The sequence below is a fragment of the Esox lucius genome, chromosome 6 (assembly GCF_011004845.1).
Source record: "Esox lucius isolate fEsoLuc1 chromosome 6, fEsoLuc1.pri, whole genome shotgun sequence".
NCBI lineage: Eukaryota > Metazoa > Chordata > Actinopteri > Esociformes > Esocidae > Esox > Esox lucius.
Genome location: NC_047574.1, coordinates 9600456 through 9618167, shown reverse-complemented (window position 1 = coordinate 9618167; position 17712 = coordinate 9600456). Strand labels below are relative to the sequence as shown.

The 17712-nt window shown below is 39.9% G+C and overlaps 2 protein-coding genes across 5 annotated transcripts; one reads left to right on the top strand and one right to left on the bottom strand.

Annotated features, from left to right (window-relative positions):
• Positions 1-161: 161 nt before the first annotated feature.
• eloal (elongin A, like) lies at positions 162-7730 on the bottom strand. 4 transcript variants are annotated; one of them, XM_010888964.5, is made up of 11 exons: positions 7618-7730; positions 5639-5695; positions 5433-5545; positions 4239-5328; positions 4044-4143; positions 3714-3887; positions 3529-3626; positions 3232-3412; positions 2517-2679; positions 1649-1749; positions 162-694 (listed from the first exon to the last, which is right to left on the bottom strand). In XM_010888964.5, the coding sequence occupies exons 1-11, from the start codon at positions 7690-7692 to the stop codon at positions 636-638; spliced, it is 2211 nt and encodes a 736-aa protein (XP_010887266.2). In that variant the 5' UTR covers positions 7693-7730; the 3' UTR covers positions 162-635. The 4 variants fall into 4 exon arrangements, with proteins under 4 accessions (XP_010887266.2, XP_019903195.2, XP_010887267.2 ...); XM_020047636.3 differs by lacking the exon at positions 7618-7730 and adding an exon at positions 5826-5991; XM_010888965.5 differs by lacking the exons at positions 3232-3412; positions 3529-3626.
• Positions 7731-8055: 325 nt separating this feature from the next.
• klhl31 (kelch-like family member 31) lies at positions 8056-13293 on the top strand. Its single transcript, XM_010888963.5, has 3 exons — positions 8056-8161; positions 8984-10186; positions 10349-13293. The coding sequence occupies exons 2-3, from the start codon at positions 9012-9014 to the stop codon at positions 11079-11081; spliced, it is 1908 nt and encodes a 635-aa protein (XP_010887265.1). The 5' UTR covers positions 8056-8161; positions 8984-9011; the 3' UTR covers positions 11082-13293.
• Positions 13294-17712: the final 4419 nt, after the last annotated feature.

The window sequence follows — 17712 nt, the reverse complement described above, 5'->3', positions numbered from 1 at the left end:
TTCCAAAAAACGAGACAGTCTTGATAGTATGGTGGGAATGACATGCGTGCCACATGTTCATCTCTTCTCCACAAAGCGGCGCTATAACCTACTAAATTAGAACACCGGCGCCCTGAATAAAAATTGCATGTCAGTGGAGGTAAAGACAAAAAAAGAATGCATTATTTTCATCATATTTAATAGTGTAACTCATTCATTGTGACAATTTCAACCAACAAATAACATTTACAACATTCCTATCATTCCTACAGGAACTGTTTTACAAGAAGCATGAGCAAACAACTGTGGAAGATGTATGGCTGTGAATGGAGTATAGATAAGCCCTAGCACTCTTACATAGTTATCACCTTTCTCCAGCTCTTCTAAGTATTATTCTTATCAGTTCCATAAGAGTGTGTGTGGAGGGGGGGGGGGGGAATTGTAATTCTGTACAACAAAAATCGAAATAACACCGGCCCAATATACAAAAGACTTTACAAAACAACCCTCCATACTTTTGTAAACAAAAAAAGATGAAACAACAGTTATTGACAGTACCGATTCTGTCTCCAAATGGAAGATTGGAACAGTGAACATTCAACAAGGTGGAATGAATGCACCTTTTTACAAAACTGTTTCTGGGAGACAATCAGCCTTCACCTACGCCCCATATTTTTAAAAGCCTTTAGAGACTTTGCCATCATAGGTGCCACCCCTCAAGAGAAAGAAAGAGAAAGAGAGATTAGCAATTTCAACCATAGTTGAGGCTAACATAATTATGAAATGAGTGATTAGACTGGTTTAACCAGGCTAATCGAAATGGTTTAACTGGAAAAATTAACTGCCAGACTGATGTTCACAAGTGTTATTGTGCTCGTCTTTATAGGATAGTAAATAATGCATTTCTGAATTTAAACATTGAATGAAAGACGCTAGCATATTTAAAGGAAAACAAACTGCATATAGCAAGTATGAACAGTCCATAATCTACTCCTACACAATTTAGTACAGTATTTGTAAAAAATAAACTTAAAACCAATAGTACTTTCCTCCATGTTTTGGGAGTACCTGCTGATTGAAATGTAGCCTTCAGTCAGGCATCTAATCTGATTTGTTGCAATGAGATGCCAGGCTACAGCAGCTGCATGCACAAATTGTGATCCCTTTTTTTCTTCCTTATAGCTTGTTTTTCTCTCTTCCCAATTTTGTGATGTCTAATTCACAACTTTGGCCTTGCCTCATGGAAGCAATTCCTCAGCTAGTTCGGGAGGCAAGACTGAGATGTGTCCTCCAATGCACATCTTGCAGAGACATTTAACACACTTCCGCCTCATACAGGAAGTATTTGTAGTTACATGCATATATGCTTGGAAGAGAGCACATTCTCTGGCAAACAAGCACAGTTGAGCTTGCAGGCACCCAATCTACCACTGAAGCGCACCGACATGGCAGCTCCGTCCAAAAAGCTACCCACCCACCTCGGCTGGTACATAGTCAATTTGAACTGCCTTTGTGGCAGTATCCGTATGTTGTGTCCAGGGTTAGGAATTTAATGTGCCATTACCCAAAAAATAAGTGAGGTATATTTTTAAATCACTTTTCAACTGTGTATGTAATAGGTGAAAAAGTAATGCCAGTTAACCATTAGGTTCCAAATAATTCTACTCACGTGTTTTTTTGCGCAGGTCTTGTGCTTGGCTGGTTCCACTGACAGTGCTGCTGGGTCTCTGAGACTCACCATAGCAGGGTCTAGCTCTGTTGTCCTTCACACTGGAAAAGTGAGAAATGCAGTGCATAGTGTTAAGCACACAAGACGCACACAACCCACATACTTAATTCCTGTTTTAGTTTCAAGAAGAAAAAAAATCTGTTGTGTTGATCATTTCAAATGTATTGTGCAATATCTGTTACAAAAGATCTGTTGATGTTCCACTGGGCTTGAAATTACACCATGCTACAGACAGCAGAGTAAAGGCTGGACAGACCATGTATACACCAACAGTAGACATCTAACAGAAGACAAGCGCACCGTCCCAAACCCAAACAAAACCTGTTCATCCGGCAATTTGCACTTATCCCTACTCTCGCCTAACCTCACTCAGAAGGTATTTTATCCAGTGCTATCACAGTGATCTCTACTAGTCAGGTTATGGCCCTGCTTAGCTACTGTTGCCATTCAATTTCATTTGGGGGGAGTAATGTAGGCCACTGTAAAACACTGTCGGTGGTCAGGTGATTTGGGCCACCAATTAAAAACGAACAAGTACAATGACACAAGTAAACAGTTGATTAGGACAATGTCACCCACACAGTATGTAACGGGTTGATCCTCTGTATCCTATTGAATGTGTAGCTCAGTATTCAGTTTTGTTGTTATGCAAGATTTGATTTAATTATTTAAGCAGTAAACAAATTCAAGCAATAAACAAGTTAAATGGTCAATTCCATAAGACGATGTAAGATGTCATACTGCAAGCAGGAATAAGATTCTCACTAAAACTTTTATATATGACCCACAGAGAATTCTGGGAACAGACCTGTGAATGTCCTGCATTTGAGGCTTGAGAGGAGCGCCAGCAGATCCATGAACCTCTTGCTGGAGTTTTGGATGTCTAGCAGTTCCATGGATTTCTTGCTGGATTCTCACATTTCTAGGGGGCTTGGCAACAGAGTTAATAAACGCCAGCTTCACCTGGCGGCCTGGGTGTTGAGGGAGGGTGAAAAGAAACCTACAGTAACTAGAAGGACAACTTTAGGGGGAAAAAAATCTGAAGTGATTTTTGAGAGATGTTAGGCAAAAAGCGGTTTAACAAACTAATTTAAAGAATCTCATTCATCCCTTTTTACAATTTAGTTTTACTTGCACTTTAGAATTAAGTTAACTTATTTTCTGGGATAGGAATTTTAGTGAGTGGTGAGAAAGGCTTTAGGAACCTCGTTCTACAAAATCAGCTTCAGCCTTACAAGGGCAGCAGGGACTCAACAGATTGACAGGGTGTCATTTAACCCTGCATCCAGTCACTCGCCAAATCTATTCATAGCCTCACAGTCAGGGGACAGATTGCCAGTACTAGGTTACCCCAGTATTCACGACTGGTCTTGCTCAGATCACTTGAAACAAATGGTTCCAAACTGCATGACTGGAGTTTGTAAGAGGACAATCTTATTTCCAAGGGAACCTAACTCGAGCATGAGCACTGTGAACGATTTGAAACAACGCGAAAATGTAACAGAGCGGTCACTTAAACCCACCTTTGGGTTTTCCTGAATGGGCTGAGACGATGGTTTTTGTGAGTCTTTGGAGCTTCCTCTCCCGTTCCTCAGATAGCCTAATGTACATCTCTCTCCAGGATTCATACTCCTCCAGCTGAGCATTCCTGAAATCCCGCTGACAATGCTTCTCCCATAGGTGATCAGTCAATCCAATATACACCTGTCAGAGCGTCGGCTGGTCAGTCATAGCGATGAATTTGCCCAAAGTAGATGCATCTTCTGCAGCATTAACGCTTGCAGGTGTCACACAAAGCAACCCACGACTGATATTCTCACCGGGTTGCACTCTTCGATACGGAGCAGTTGATCGGGTGTACAGCGCTCTAGCACGGGCTCAAGGATTTCAAACGGGACCCCTCCGATTTCATACAGCACTAGGAGAAGATCACAGCCTTAACATTCCCTATGCCCGAAGGCTCGCCTGCATGCAACTGCGGACGTTCTCCCTGGGGCGTACTCACAGTCAATGTTGTTCTGCAGCGCACGGATGCATTGCTGGTACAGGGACATCATGGTTGGGAGAAACGCAGCTTTGGCGCCAGAATACACCTGCATCTTCCGGTTGAGTCTTTGACCAGTAAATACTGGGCCCTCCTCAGAAACATCAGACACTTCATACTTTTCTTCAACTGACACTAATGAAAACACAATACCCAGAAAATAGAGCATAGGATTAATAAGGAACTAAGTCACAGGCTTACTATGTATGTATTCTGAGGAATGACATTGAACTGTGCAGACTTTCAATCCCCCCCCCAAACCGATTGAAAAGGACATTACATTTAACATACTTTTACTGTCATAGTAGTTGAAGTTGGAGAGTTCATCATATTCAGGTAGAAATGTGGGCAATGGAATGTTAAGCAGGTCCATCACAGACCCCTTCATAGCCTTAAACAGAATTATATTGACAATTGTTGATTCAGATGTCAGCACATTTTTATGAAACTGAAATCCGTAAAAAATTAAAGCCATGGAAAGATTACCTTTTTGGGAGAAACATTTGCCATCATCTCAGGTAACTGTTCATCAGATTTTTCGCTTAATGCCTTTACAACTTTTACTTTTTCAACAGTCTTCAATTTCTTTGGAGGTTTGCTATATTCAGACTTTTTCTTCCTCTTAGGTACACCAATATCATAGCTCAAGAAAGACTCAAAAGACATAGAGGGCCCCTCAATATCAATTTCGTTTGGCTCGTCTTCATTAATCTTCACCATTTTCTCTTTGGTCTTTGATTTTCCCTCATGTATAGTTTTTCCTTCATCTTCAAGGTAGACTTGCTTTCTTTCACTAGGCTTCCTCCTCTCCCCACTATGACCAACAGTTTCTCTTCTTTCAGATTCTTTGTTGTCTTGGTCACTGGAATTGTCAATTACTGTACTTTTATCAGGTTGTAATGTTAAAGACTCTTTGCGGTTTGGTTTTGATGCTTTTGGACATGATCGTGTTTCACTACAAGAGTCTCTTTTTATCCCACATATTTCTCTGTTGTCTGAATGGTTTTTACACTCTTCTCTGGAAAACGATCTCTCTTGGCAGCTTTTAGATTTCCTGCTTCCAAGCATAACAGTTTCAGAATATCTACCATTTTTGTTTTTTTCAGAAACCCCTAAACCCTCCCCTTTCACCTGATATTTTTGTTCCTTCTTCAAAGCATGTGTGTTTTCCTTCTCACTTTTAAAATGATCCTTTTTGTTGTCACTTGAGTCTTGATCCACACCCTGTAAATTTGTCTTCTCTAAAGTACTTGTTTTTTTGTCTTCAGTTATCAAATGATCATATTTGGAAGTACTTTGGGTTTTGTCCTCAGTTTTCAAACCCCCCTCCTCTGCAGTACCTTGGTATTTAATTTCAGTTTTGAAATGCCCTTCTTTTGAAGTTCCCTGGTTTTTCTCAAAACTTTTAAAATGCTCCTCTTTTGAAGTATGCCCATCTTGATTTTCCGCAATTCTGAAACCCTCATGTTTTGAAATATTTTTATCCTGTATATCTGCGCACCCCTTTGAAACATTCTTCAACTCCACTTCAGTTTTCAAATGTTTGGACTGCGAAGCGTCATCCTTTTCTGAATGGCTGCGTGAGGGAGAATTTCAAACATGCCATTAATGGACAGAGGAAATAAGTCTTACAAATGATTCGGAATGACAAAGAAAAAAAAAATGGTAAGTGCACTGAACCTTAAGGTTTCTTTTGGAACCATTTTCTTCCAGTGACTGACTAATAACTTGGCAGCTTCTCCTGCATCTCCATGCTTGCGAAGAGAGTTTACAGCTTTTCCAATTCCAGTCTCCTTAATCAGAATCAGAACAAACATATATTAAAAACAACATTCAACGTTATTATACTTCTACAAGGAAGAATGTTTAGTATAGAAGTGTCTTACTGCAAGAATATCTATGGTAATGTCCAACTCCTGTAGTTTCTTTAATATTTTCAGGACCTGTAAAATAAACAAGTGGCTAAGCATAAAACCCTCCACTTTCATTAGGATACATCATAGCGCTAATAAATATCACATTTCTCAAACATTCACACAAAAACTCTCCCAGGATATTATGGCCAGCATTAACCTGCATGATGAACTTCCATGGAGATGATCCAGAATTTGTACGACAAAAACACAAAAGACTTGTATAAAAGCTGAAACATCCAAAGGAAGAAACACTGAACCGACATCCCAAATATGGTTATTCTTGTTTCAGTTTACTACGGTCAGAATTGCTGAAGTGGCATACAGAAAAGCAGCCAAGTATCAAAACCACACCCCCAACCCAGACAGGCTACTACTTTTACTTTGAACTAAAATTGGCCAACAGCAATGCCTGCAATGTCAATGTGTCCACTGTGGTTGTAAAAATGTCTGCCTACAGACTACTGCTTGTGTGCGGCAGACCATACATGTAGCCCAGACACACAAAACATACGATTGAAATGTATTCATACATGACTCGAGGCGAGCAATACAACAATACAGCAATATGTATGGAAAAACAAAGCCAGTTCAACGCATGTTTCCGTAAACAGAGTGCTGAATTGACAGACAACAGCCACACACTGGACAACTGGTTGGGTTGTTAATTATAGCAACAGGGCGCCTCTCCTTCCCCCCCACACCAATCTGAAGTGGCGCACGAATGCCTGGTGAGATACGACAGCGGCAAAATCAGTCACAAGGGTTACCCATTTAAACTTGTGTAAACATAATGTCTATAAACACTTTGAAACAAAGCAAGCATTTCATTCATGGATTTAGGTAGCCGCCTTAGTTCTCAAAAACAACCATTGCCTTGATCACGAGGAAGGATTTTGAAACACATTACCCTCATAGTTAATATCAGGAATAATTGTTTACAATAAAAAAAATATATACACTTACGGTACAGTATTACACCGTTTATGATAGTACATTCTGGGCCAAACAGAAGTGAATGAAAATATTTGCTCAGCAAAATCATGGTGGTAACAAATGTATCTTGAAATTGTATTTGCTAAGTGGTCTTGTGGGAAATTGAAAGCAAACTTTCAGGGCAGGAGGGAGGCCAGTCATATTAGTCTCATCATGCCCAGAACATTTCTATATGAAGTCCCCAGTAAAGTGTTTCATTCAGTCTCTGAGCCAGGTCTTCACTGTAAATGAGTATTTGTTTAGTGAACATACCCATTAAAATAGTATTACATAAAATATACATGAAAACATTGCATTTCCTAGGCTGGTATATACACTTGTAGACTCCATGTACTGCTGCAGCATATATTCAAATCTGGCTTACTGCTCTTTCAGCAAAAACCTTCCTCTAACAAAGGGCCCCTGGTCGATGCTGTAAATCAGAATGAATTCTCAGTCAATTTACCAGACATTAGGGTCAACTTTCCGAATCAACTTGTAATACTTGTAAATGTCCTGCCCTCTTCTATTTGCACTTCTGGTTAAATGTGAACTGCATTTCATTGTACTGTACTTGTACTGTGTAATGAAAAGAGTTGAATCTAATTTAAACATTAGAGTCAACTATAAAAATGGTCACATTTTGTGGTATTCAGACTAATCACCAGAGCATAAGACCTGAATCAAGACCATGCATCCTACATAAACAGCCTTTAGCCAATACATTGGCCCCTTTGCCTTGGGGTCTACTGCTTCAACAGGACATGTGATTTATGCTTGTAAATCTTACTGCTTTAATGATTGTTAGCCTACTGTGTTAATTGTCATTCAGTAGCTAGTCTTCTGTGGTAAGAGGGCTGATACGTTAACCACTGGTCTCAATCTATTACCCTACAGTCTAGGTGTGAGTAATCGAGGAACAAAACTTCGATTAAAACAACAGGAAGTTACACGTGTTGTTAACGTATCTGAAATACCGTTTTTGTTTCTGTCGATTCAGTTAGCTGAAGTTTTAACTGCAACACTTTCTTCAACACGTCACAGGCGTCCATTACGGTGGCTCGCGCGCATTCAACTGCAACCCCAAACGCTGTAACGGCCCATGGTCACATTTTATAAGGGGCGGTGTCAAACTCTTTCAAGAGGTCTGTCCAATTATATAAGTATAAATTAATGAATGTTAAGAGGGTCAAAGACACTGTAAATTAACATTATCTCCAGGCATAATAATCACCAGATAACCAAGCCAGAGCGATTTATTTTAACATAGTCAAGTTATTCAGTGTGAACCCAGATATTGTATTACAAGTCAATAGCCATTTGACAGGGTGTCGACCTAATGGACGATATGTGACGTTGTCCTCGTACCCCCAAAACGGATTGCGCAATAAACCTAATTCTCTTCGCATATGCTCAGAGGCGGAGTTTGCCTGACTCCTCTGGGCATCGTTGACTGCAGCGAGTCTCTTCTGCAAACTATCTGGAGGTGCAAGTCTTCTAACCCGACTTCTCATCTCTGTGGTAAGTAAGCCAAAGTTAAACCATATTTGTTGTGTTCGTTTGTGTCTGTACTTTAAAAAAGTAGCCTGTATATAATGTGTTTGGTTTCATTATGGCACAGTGGCACAATAATATAAACAATCTAGCCCAATTAATTGTTTTTACATCATTGTTGTATTGTCTTCAAAATATGTAATATTTTGTTTTCACTAGGCTGTTTTGGTTTTATTTATAGTCATATTAATCTACTCACGTTTTAGATGATTTGGGGTATTTTTGGTTCAACTTTCATCTTCTTTAAAATGTATAATTAAATGCAGCAGAACAATTATCAGTCATTATATAATTGATAGTTGATTTTGCTTGAATAAATAAATAATTATTTTCATAATTAATATCTTTTTAGAAGGACATTAAACCAGGTCCTCATGACAAAGTCTATAAAAGGAACGTCATGGGTGTGCTATCCAACGTTGCTATTCCTGGACATGGTACTGATAAATCGTGACAGATGCAAAGAGTGGAATGTTGACTCGCTGACTTGCGTTTTAGCAAATTGTCCAACCTTGCAACGTTGGTTTACACATTCGTTTGCTTAAGCAACTTGTTTTCCGGGATGTTTTCTCCAGAAAGCTTTAAATACAGCCACTTATTTCACGTATTCACACTTTATTAAGCCAATTCGCAAGTCATTCCACATAGTACCTAAAAAAAATCTAAATACAACATCAGCAACAAACGGTTACATACATGAATGCGTACTGAAATTATAGAAAATAATAAACGATATGCCATATAGTGTTGTCATTGCCTCTCAGACACTTTATTTATTTTTTCGAGTAGGTCTGGGCTGTGTCCCTCTACTGCAGCCATGGCACCCAAAAAAAACAAGACTGCCAAAAAGAACAAAGGGGATATCAATGAAATAACTATAACGGTTGAGGATGGCCCCATCAATAACATAAACGGGTTGAACACCTTGCTGGAAGGAGGAAATGGGTTCAGCTGCATCTCAACCGAAGTCTCTGATCCTGTGTACGCTCCTAACCTCTTGGAGGGCCTGAGCACCATGAGGCAGTCTGCTTTCCTCTGTGACCTGACCGTCTCCACCAAGTCAAAGTCCTTTGACGTCCACAAGGTTGTGATGGCTTCCTGTAGTGCCTACATTCAGAATATCCTGAAGAAGGACTCCACCCTCACTAAGATCGACCTGAACGAGATTTCACCCACAGGCCTGGCCACCGCCATCACATATGCCTACTCTGGGAAACTAACCCTGTCATTATACAGTATTGGCAGCACCATCGCAGCCGCCTTGCTGCTGCAGATCCACACCCTGGTGAAGATGTGCAGTGACTTTCTCATGCAGGAGCTCAGCGTGGAGAACTGCATGTATGTTGCCAACATTGCAGATACCTACGACCTCAAAGAAACTAAGGAGGCCACGCAGAAGTTCATGAGGGAGAACTTCATTGAGTTCTCTGAGATGGAGCAGTTCCTGAAGCTCACCTACGAGCAGATCAACGACTTCCTCAGCGATGATTCCCTGCAGTTGCCCTCCGAGATCACAGCCTTCCAGATAGCCATGAAGTGGTTGGACTTCGATGAGAAGCGGCTGAAATACGCCCCAGATCTTTTGACCAACATCCGCTTTGGCACCATCTCGGCCATGGACCTGGTCAACCATGTCCAGAGTGTGCCCAGAATGATGCAGGATCCTGAGTGCCATCGTCTCCTGGTGGACGCCATGAATTACCACCTGTTGCCCTACCAGCAGAACATCCTGCAGTCCCGCAGAACAAAGGTGCGTGGTGGCCTTCGGGTCATGCTGACGGTGGGTGGACGACCGGCGCTGACGGAAAAGTCTCTCAGCAAAGAGGTTCTCTACAGGGACGAAGACGGTGTGTGGAACAGGCTGACGGAGATGCCGGCCAAGAGCTTCAATCAGTGTGTGGCCGTCTTGGATGGCTTCCTATATGTTGCGGGTGGCGAGGACCAGAATGATGCCAGGAACCAGGCTAAACATGCTGTCAGCAACTTCTGCAGGTGAGGCTTTATAAGCTTTTCCTGTTAATATGAAGTGAATATCACTTAATTTATTACCACTTCTGCTCTTTAGGTATGGCTGATATTACACAGACCATGACAGGCGATATGTTATGTTATATACATACATATATATAATAACAGATACACTCTGTCCATTAGGTACGATCCTCGATTCAACAACTGGATTCATTTGACCAACATGATGCAGAAACGCACCCACTTCAGTCTCAACACCTACAACGGCCTCTTGTTCGCCATTGGCGGCCGTAACGCTGACGGATGCCAGGCTTCGATGGAGTGCTACGTGCCCTCCTCCAACCAGTGGCAGATGAAAGCCCCTATGGAGATACCCAGGTGCTGCCACGCCAGCTCCGTCATTGACGGCAAGATCCTTGTTAGCGGTGGTTACATCAACAACGCGTACTCCCGGGCGGTCTGCTGCTACGACCCCTCCACTGATATGTGGCAGGACAAGAACGGTTTGTTCTCCCCGAGAGGCTGGCACTCCGCGGCCACGGTCGGAGACCGGGCCTACGTGATCGGCGGCAGCCAATTGGGTGGCCGCGGAGAGAGGGTGGATGTCTTGGCCGTTGAGTGTTTCAACCCTCACAATGGGCAGTGGAGCTACTCTGCCCCACTAAACACAGGAGTGAGCACTGCTGGCATTGTCAGTATGAATAACAAGATCTATGTCCTTGGAGGCTGGAACGAGATTGAGAAAAAGTACAAGAAATGCATTCAGGTATATAACCCTGACCTGAATGAATGGACTGAGGATGATGAGCTGCCAGAGGCTACAGTTGGCATCTCTTGTTGTGTTGTTACCATACCAACGCGCAAAACACGAGAGTCCAGGTCTAGCTCAGTTTCATCTGCGCCAGTCAGCTTGTAAAGCCAGGCCGGTCATTTGATGATGTAATTTGCCTGCTACTTAAAGCAAAACCCCAAATCTTGCCAGTCCATTTCAGAAGATTGGCAGTAATCCCTCCTTGAGGTCAGAAAAAATGAATTGTGTTTGCGTTTAGTGTCACATGTACATTGAATTTGGATATTTGAATTGTTTTAATGTGTTTGATTAAGTCCTTAATTTCGTCTTCATTTAATCAAAGCAAAGAAAAACATAAAAGTTATTTGTGACATGAATTCAGGAACTTGTGTTGTGAGACAAATTAAAATATTTTAATACTATGAAGGGAACATTTCTTTCCTTTTGGGGCCAATTCAGCCATAATATTTTCAACAGAGTGGCTGCAGAACAGGCTTTTCTCTGTACTTTATTCTCTAGAACGAAACGCAAGTTTATTGTTCTACCTACCCTCACTGTTCTTACATACCTGCATTACTTTTTTTTTTTTACTTTTGGAATCAACACTGGGTTTTTTATTTCTGGTTACCTATATCAAAAAAGTGAAATGCGAATAAAGAGAGAACTTGGACTGGCAAGGTTCAGCCAGTAATACACAAGAAAGCCAGAAATCCTTTAAGTACAACTCCAAAGAATAGTGGGATTTGCACCCACAGACATATTTTAATCAACCCTATTTTCAAACTGTTATTCCCAATATAATAATTTGTTAAAAAAATAAATAATGTTTTAATAGTAACTGCATTAGTTGTACATTAAACATAAACATGCCCTGTTGAACGTTTGTTACAACGTTTCTATCATAATCTTCGGGGTGCCATGAATCTTATTACACTGTAAATGAACAAAGACTGGACATATGATAAAGAAAAAGTATATTTAATTCTTAATATAGGTCTACAACTGGTAATATTCAAAAACTTGAAAAGAAAATGCCTGCGCTGAAATAGGATGTACGTGTAGAAAATATAGGAATTAAGAGGCATTCTCTGTTGTTGGAATAATAAATAGTGAAGTAATTATATTATATTATACCCCAACAAGATCTCACAGTCTCAGAATTCAATGTTTGTCCATGGAGAGATGACTATTCCAGGTATTTTCTGTAAAAGATGGAGGGTGTGTAGTCAAAAAAGGTTGGAGTGATTGAAAGAACATTTGAATAAAAGGAGATGAACTAAGTAAAGGGATGGAGATTAACTATAATAATCTCTTTTTGCAAGTTTTTACTGAACTGTGCCTTTAAAAACAAACTTCTGAGTCAGACTGCTTCATCAATCATTGACCATCCCCGTTAGTATATTTGATCCTCATAGTGCTCACCATTGCTTAGGTTTTAAGTGATATGTAGACATTTTACCCCATGAATAAATGTCTGATATAGACATCCATCTAGTGTTAGGTGTCTTTTTACCTACCAGGAGTAGGAGTTGTTGGTTAGAACTGTTTCTTTTTCAGAAGAATGTACTGTACATGTTACTGTTTGGAGAATAGTATTACTGTTAGTAATAATGTACTGTACTAAGCTACAATAGTAACAATGTACTGTACTGAGCTACAATAGTAATAATGTACTGTACTAAGCTATTTGGAGAATGTTTTAATGATTTTAAATAGTGTCATGAATGAATATGACTTTGGTAATGTTTGTTTAGTAAAAAGAGTGAATACTGGAAAATAAAGCTATTAGCCTGAGCTGTTATGGGTGTTGGCACTGCAGTTTTACCTGGTGATTTCCTTGGCAGCTCATGATGTTTTGTTTATATGATTACATCTTATGATTTGTCTTATCCTAATACAGCATCTTCAAAGCTACTATTTAAAACATGAATCAAAAATGTTGTCTTCCTGTTATTGATTTAATGCTGCATTTTACCCATCATATATACCTTGGCATTAGGATGTATATTTCTGTGGCAAACAGAAGCGATTTGCCATGCAATTTCATTTGGCAGGGGTACAGTACATAAAAAATGCACTCCATTTCAATCAATATATCAACTTCACGTGTAACTGATTTCATTTGTGCTGCACAATTGCACCAAGAAAATTGACTAATTAAATGACTGAGCTAAATCAAGCACACTTCAAACACTTTCTGTGTTTAGGAGTGTAATATGAATTTAACCTGTGTGAACATACTGAACAAGTTGGAGCTTAATTTATCTTAATGTGCAGGCAGTACATTGGCAATGAGATTCCTGCACATGGATTAAAAAAAAGTAATCACCTGAGAATTCGAATGTGTGTGAGTCAACCTATTTCCTGGTCTAACACTAACTTGTATGCCACAGTAAAATCAGGACTGGACTAGGGATCTGTCACTTTGTACCTGCGTTGTAAGTCACCCCCTCATCAATTTAACCTAAAGTCAGGAAACTTTACAAGATAGGTGCCTTACATCACATGGAATCAGTTTGCCTCAGGGACCCATACACTCAGCTATTACAGATTATCCAAATGTTTCGGAAATACCTCGCAGTACAGAGTCCATTGTGGATTGATAGGATGTCAGCTAGGTTTCCTCAGCAACTCCATTTAGTATTTTGGGTGGTGTTTGGTTAAAAAATACTTCCTCCACCAAGCACATACATGTGCCAGCAAATACTTTCTGTTTGAGTGTGAATATTTGTAGATATGTTTTTCACTCTTTTTATTCTTTATTACACTGGAAAATGGTAAAAGATAGAGACAGTTAAAGCTGAAAGAGCCGTAGGTCAACCTTAAAACCCACACTGCAACAGTACATGAGCACTGGATGCAGCGGTCCAGACTGCTGGCCCACCCATGGCCACAATGTGAGAGTTTATAGCCTCTCACCAGTAAATGAAAGGTAGCTGCATCCAATCCCTGAAGGCGAAAAACATGTTTTCATATCCTTGAGTAAGAAACTTAACACAAACACCCAATGTAGCAACCCATAATTATATAGGACCTTGAATACATTTGTTGATGAAACTAATGCAATACTTAAAGCAGAAACACATGGCAAAATTCGAGGACACGTGTCAATTTTCAACTTATCCCAAAATACTGATGAGAATTGGACATAAAAAAATGTCAGTTATTAAACAAATTACTTGAAAAAGTAAATGTCCTTTTGCGAATAGCTTGATCTCATCTGAGAAAAAATTTAATTGTGCCCCCGTCTTACTACATGTTACCAATGTATCAGATGCCATCCGGCCTAAATGAGAATAGGCCTACTCATTCGACCAGACCACAACCGATACTTCTGTCATCTTTCTGTGGTGCTGGGTTTGCTGGTGGGAGCCTAGCTAACTAACTTAACAACCTATTTCTTATCCATATTGCTAAATTCACTAACATTGCACAGCCTAGGAAATTAAGCCCTAACTTCTTAAAGAGACAGTGCACAATTTTATAAAAGTAAAGCGTCTTTTTCTATTCAAATATTATCAAATATATATTTTTTTCAATATATTTTGCCAATTCAGTCAGTTTTCCATGCCAAATCCACATCAACACACTTAATTATTTTGTTAAAATTCGAAACGATATTGATCACTGAATAACAGAAGTAAATCACAGATCATTGCTTGTAGAAACAGTACTACCAGTACTGTATACCAATGAATATGTGTACATTGTGGTGCCATAAGTGGCTTGCAGAAAGAGAGGTTGCTTTTTCCATAAGCCTTACATACTTGAATGTACAGTAAACAAAACAGTAGTGTATCTGTAACATTACATCACTATTACTGTCCCAATAATGATTATTATCAGATGTTGTCCATGGCTACAGATTCAAGAAATTGTGAGGGAATAAACAATTGGAGATGGAGTTTAACTTCCAGCGTAGGTTTGAAAAGTGCTTTCAAAATCTGAGCAATGTAGTCACAGGAAAAAAAGATTAAAAAAAGCTTCTGCTGTTGTCCAGATCATGTTCAACACATGGATTTGTTCTTTGCTCTTTACAGTGTATGAAACCTTGTTGGAATACATTAAAGTTACACTTCTGGACAGCCTCACCGTAGGTGGTTATCAGACTTCATTGGGCTTGGACTGTTCATTGGGCTTGTTCGTTCTGCATGGCTGAATGGTGAATGAAGCAAGAAAAAACAACAGCGTAATGCAAAGACTTCCTACTGCTATTTGTCATATTGCTGCCTGAGTTAATGAATAATGAACTGCCTGCCTGTTTCTGTAGACTATATAGGCTTTTAATCTCAGATTTATTCAGAGACATGGGCTACATTAACAGGTTGACCGAAAGTGAAAGAAGCATGAAAGGAGAGAGGAACTCAACAGTTACAGTGGACGAGTTACAACTAGCCTACCACGTAAACAGTGTGTAGAGAAGCTCCTGGACCTTTACTGAAAGGGACACTTATTCTCTAAAGGTCAGAAAATAAATGTATCTGCTGCCACCCAGTTAAATAACAGACCCCAGCCAAAATCATGTGCTTTTGTATCAAATAGGGGGCTGTGAAATTCACTCCTCAGCATGAAATTCCTCGACTAGCTTTTTAGTCGCGTGGCTGGGTAATACTCTTCCCAGAGGGCAGTGAAGATGGGTTTATGAGACAGAGGTCCAGGGTTCGAGCAGAGATATAATATAATCTAGAGATGGTAAACCGTAGGGCATAATATTAGGGGATGTTATTCTTCAAATGCAGAACAATGGACTAACACAACCCACCTACTACTATTGCTGATAAGTGCATTCATGGCCTTATTTTATTGTAACTTTTTTTGAATATTCATTGAGTGTTTAAATATTCAGTGAGGGTGTTGTTGACCACTGTTTGCGGTCAATGGAGAATGAGATGCTATGCAAGCCTGTTAAATATTATACATTTAACAGTTACAATTTCAACAGGTACATTACTGCAAGTTGGTGTTTTTTGGTTGCCAAAATGCCACGTGTCCTACGTAAAAACCTAAGCATCCCTAATCCCTTAAATTAAATGTTGACCGAATTGGACACTCATTGACCTCAATCCAAACACAACTCAATGGGTGTGGGCAAAAAAACACCACCTGCTGGAAAAAACTACATTTTGCGGAATTAGGGACTCAAATTAATGCCAAATGTGCTAAATGTGTCTTGGATTCTCCTTCACCTATCTATATAATAAATGATTAGGTGAATATTAGTGAGAATGACAAGCATGGTGAACTGAAGAAGTTCTGTCTATATGTCTACGGAAGTTTTGTCTATATGTCTATGGAGGTTTTGTCCATATGTCTATGGAGGTTTTGTCTATATGTCTATGGAGGTTTTGTCCATATGTCTATGGAGGTTTTGTCTATATGTCTATGGAGGTTTTGTCTATATGTCTATGGAGGTTCTGTCTATATGTCTATGGAAGTTTTGTCTATATGTCTATGAAGGTTTTGTCTATATGTCTATGAAGGTTTTGTCTATATGTCTATGGAGGTTTTGTCTATATGTCTATGGACGTTCTGTCTATATGTCTATGGAGGTTTTATCTATATGTCTATGGATGTTCTGTCTATATGTCTATGGAAGTTTTGTCTATATGTCTATGGAGGTTTTGTCTATATGTCTATGGACGTTCTGTCTATATGTCTATGGAGGTTTTGTCTATATGTCTATGAAGGTTTTGTCTATATGTCTATGAAAGTTCTGTGCTGGCTTGCCTCTGAAGTTAAGCTAGCTCAGCCCTGGTCAGTCCTAGGATGGGAGACTACATGTTGCTTGTCTTGCATAGGTTGCTGTGATTTGCATCAGACGTTAAATGGGTGTGCAGACTTTCTGTGGTCACCATAGGTCCCATGGCACTGATTGTTAGAGGAAGAGATGTTAACCTGTGTGATGGCAACATATACGCTCATAATGGCATGGCTAATCATTCCCAGCTTCCAGTCGGCTCATCTTCTCTCTTTCTCTTGTAACTATTTCCCTGGTTGATGCTCTAAATGAAAATGAGTTCTCAGGTAACTTACCTGGTAAACTAAAAGTCTACATGAAATAAAATTCTCACCTACTAATCAAAACATATTTTGTTCATTGCCCCTTCATCTCTTTACTGTTTCTGTCCACTCCATCAGTCACCATGACGTTTATTCAGAGCTCTGACATTGCAGACTACCAAAGGACAGACAAGACCCATTGTAATGGTACAGGGACCGAAAGATGTCAGCAAAACATTATCTCCAATCACATCACCCAGTAATTGGGGAAAAATAGAGAGTAGGCTGTCTTTTACAGTTGTTTGCTGAGAGACCAAGAGGAGCAATGTATAGTAAGAACTTTCAGCTGGGGAACCAGCCCAACACTAAATGAAAGGCTACTCCTCAGTTACCGTCCATCACTGGATGATGTGAGCAGAGATCTTGTTTCAGAGGTAGATTTATCCTTAGTTTCAACCACCCCAGAGATACACACTTTTTTTTAGACCCAGTAGTCTGTGGTAGTCTGCAGCAGTCTGCAGCATCAGAGCTCTGAATAACCACACAGAGGGGGTCACTGATGGGGTGGACAGGGACAGTAAAGAGATACACTAATGAATACACATGAATCAAAGAGTTTTTCATTAACCAAGTAAATTGTCATGTTACCTGTAATATAATCAGGTAAGTTGACTGAGAACACATTCTCATTTAGAACAATGACCTGGGAGAACAGTTACAATGGGGGGAGAGTGGATCAATGAGCCAATTGGAGGCT

Bases quoted from the DNA above. Each gene is read 5' to 3' on its own strand.
- eloal (XM_010888964.5), bottom strand. From the start codon at position 7,692: ATGGACGCCTGTGACGTGTTGAAGAAAGTGTTGCAGTTAAAACTTCAG. The intron at 3,888-4,043 runs GTATGTTAAATG...TGTTTTCATTAG, and splicing joins CAACTACTATGACAGTAAAA to TGTCAGTTGAAGAAAAGTAT. The intron at 1,750-2,516 runs GTCTGTTCCCAG...TCACTTTTCCAG, and splicing joins CAAATGCAGGACATTCACAG to TGTGAAGGACAACAGAGCTA.
- klhl31 (XM_010888963.5), top strand. From the start codon at position 9,012: ATGGCACCCAAAAAAAACAAGACTGCCAAAAAGAACAAAGGGGATATC. The intron at 10,187-10,348 runs GTGAGGCTTTAT...TCTGTCCATTAG, and splicing joins GCTGTCAGCAACTTCTGCAG to GTACGATCCTCGATTCAACA.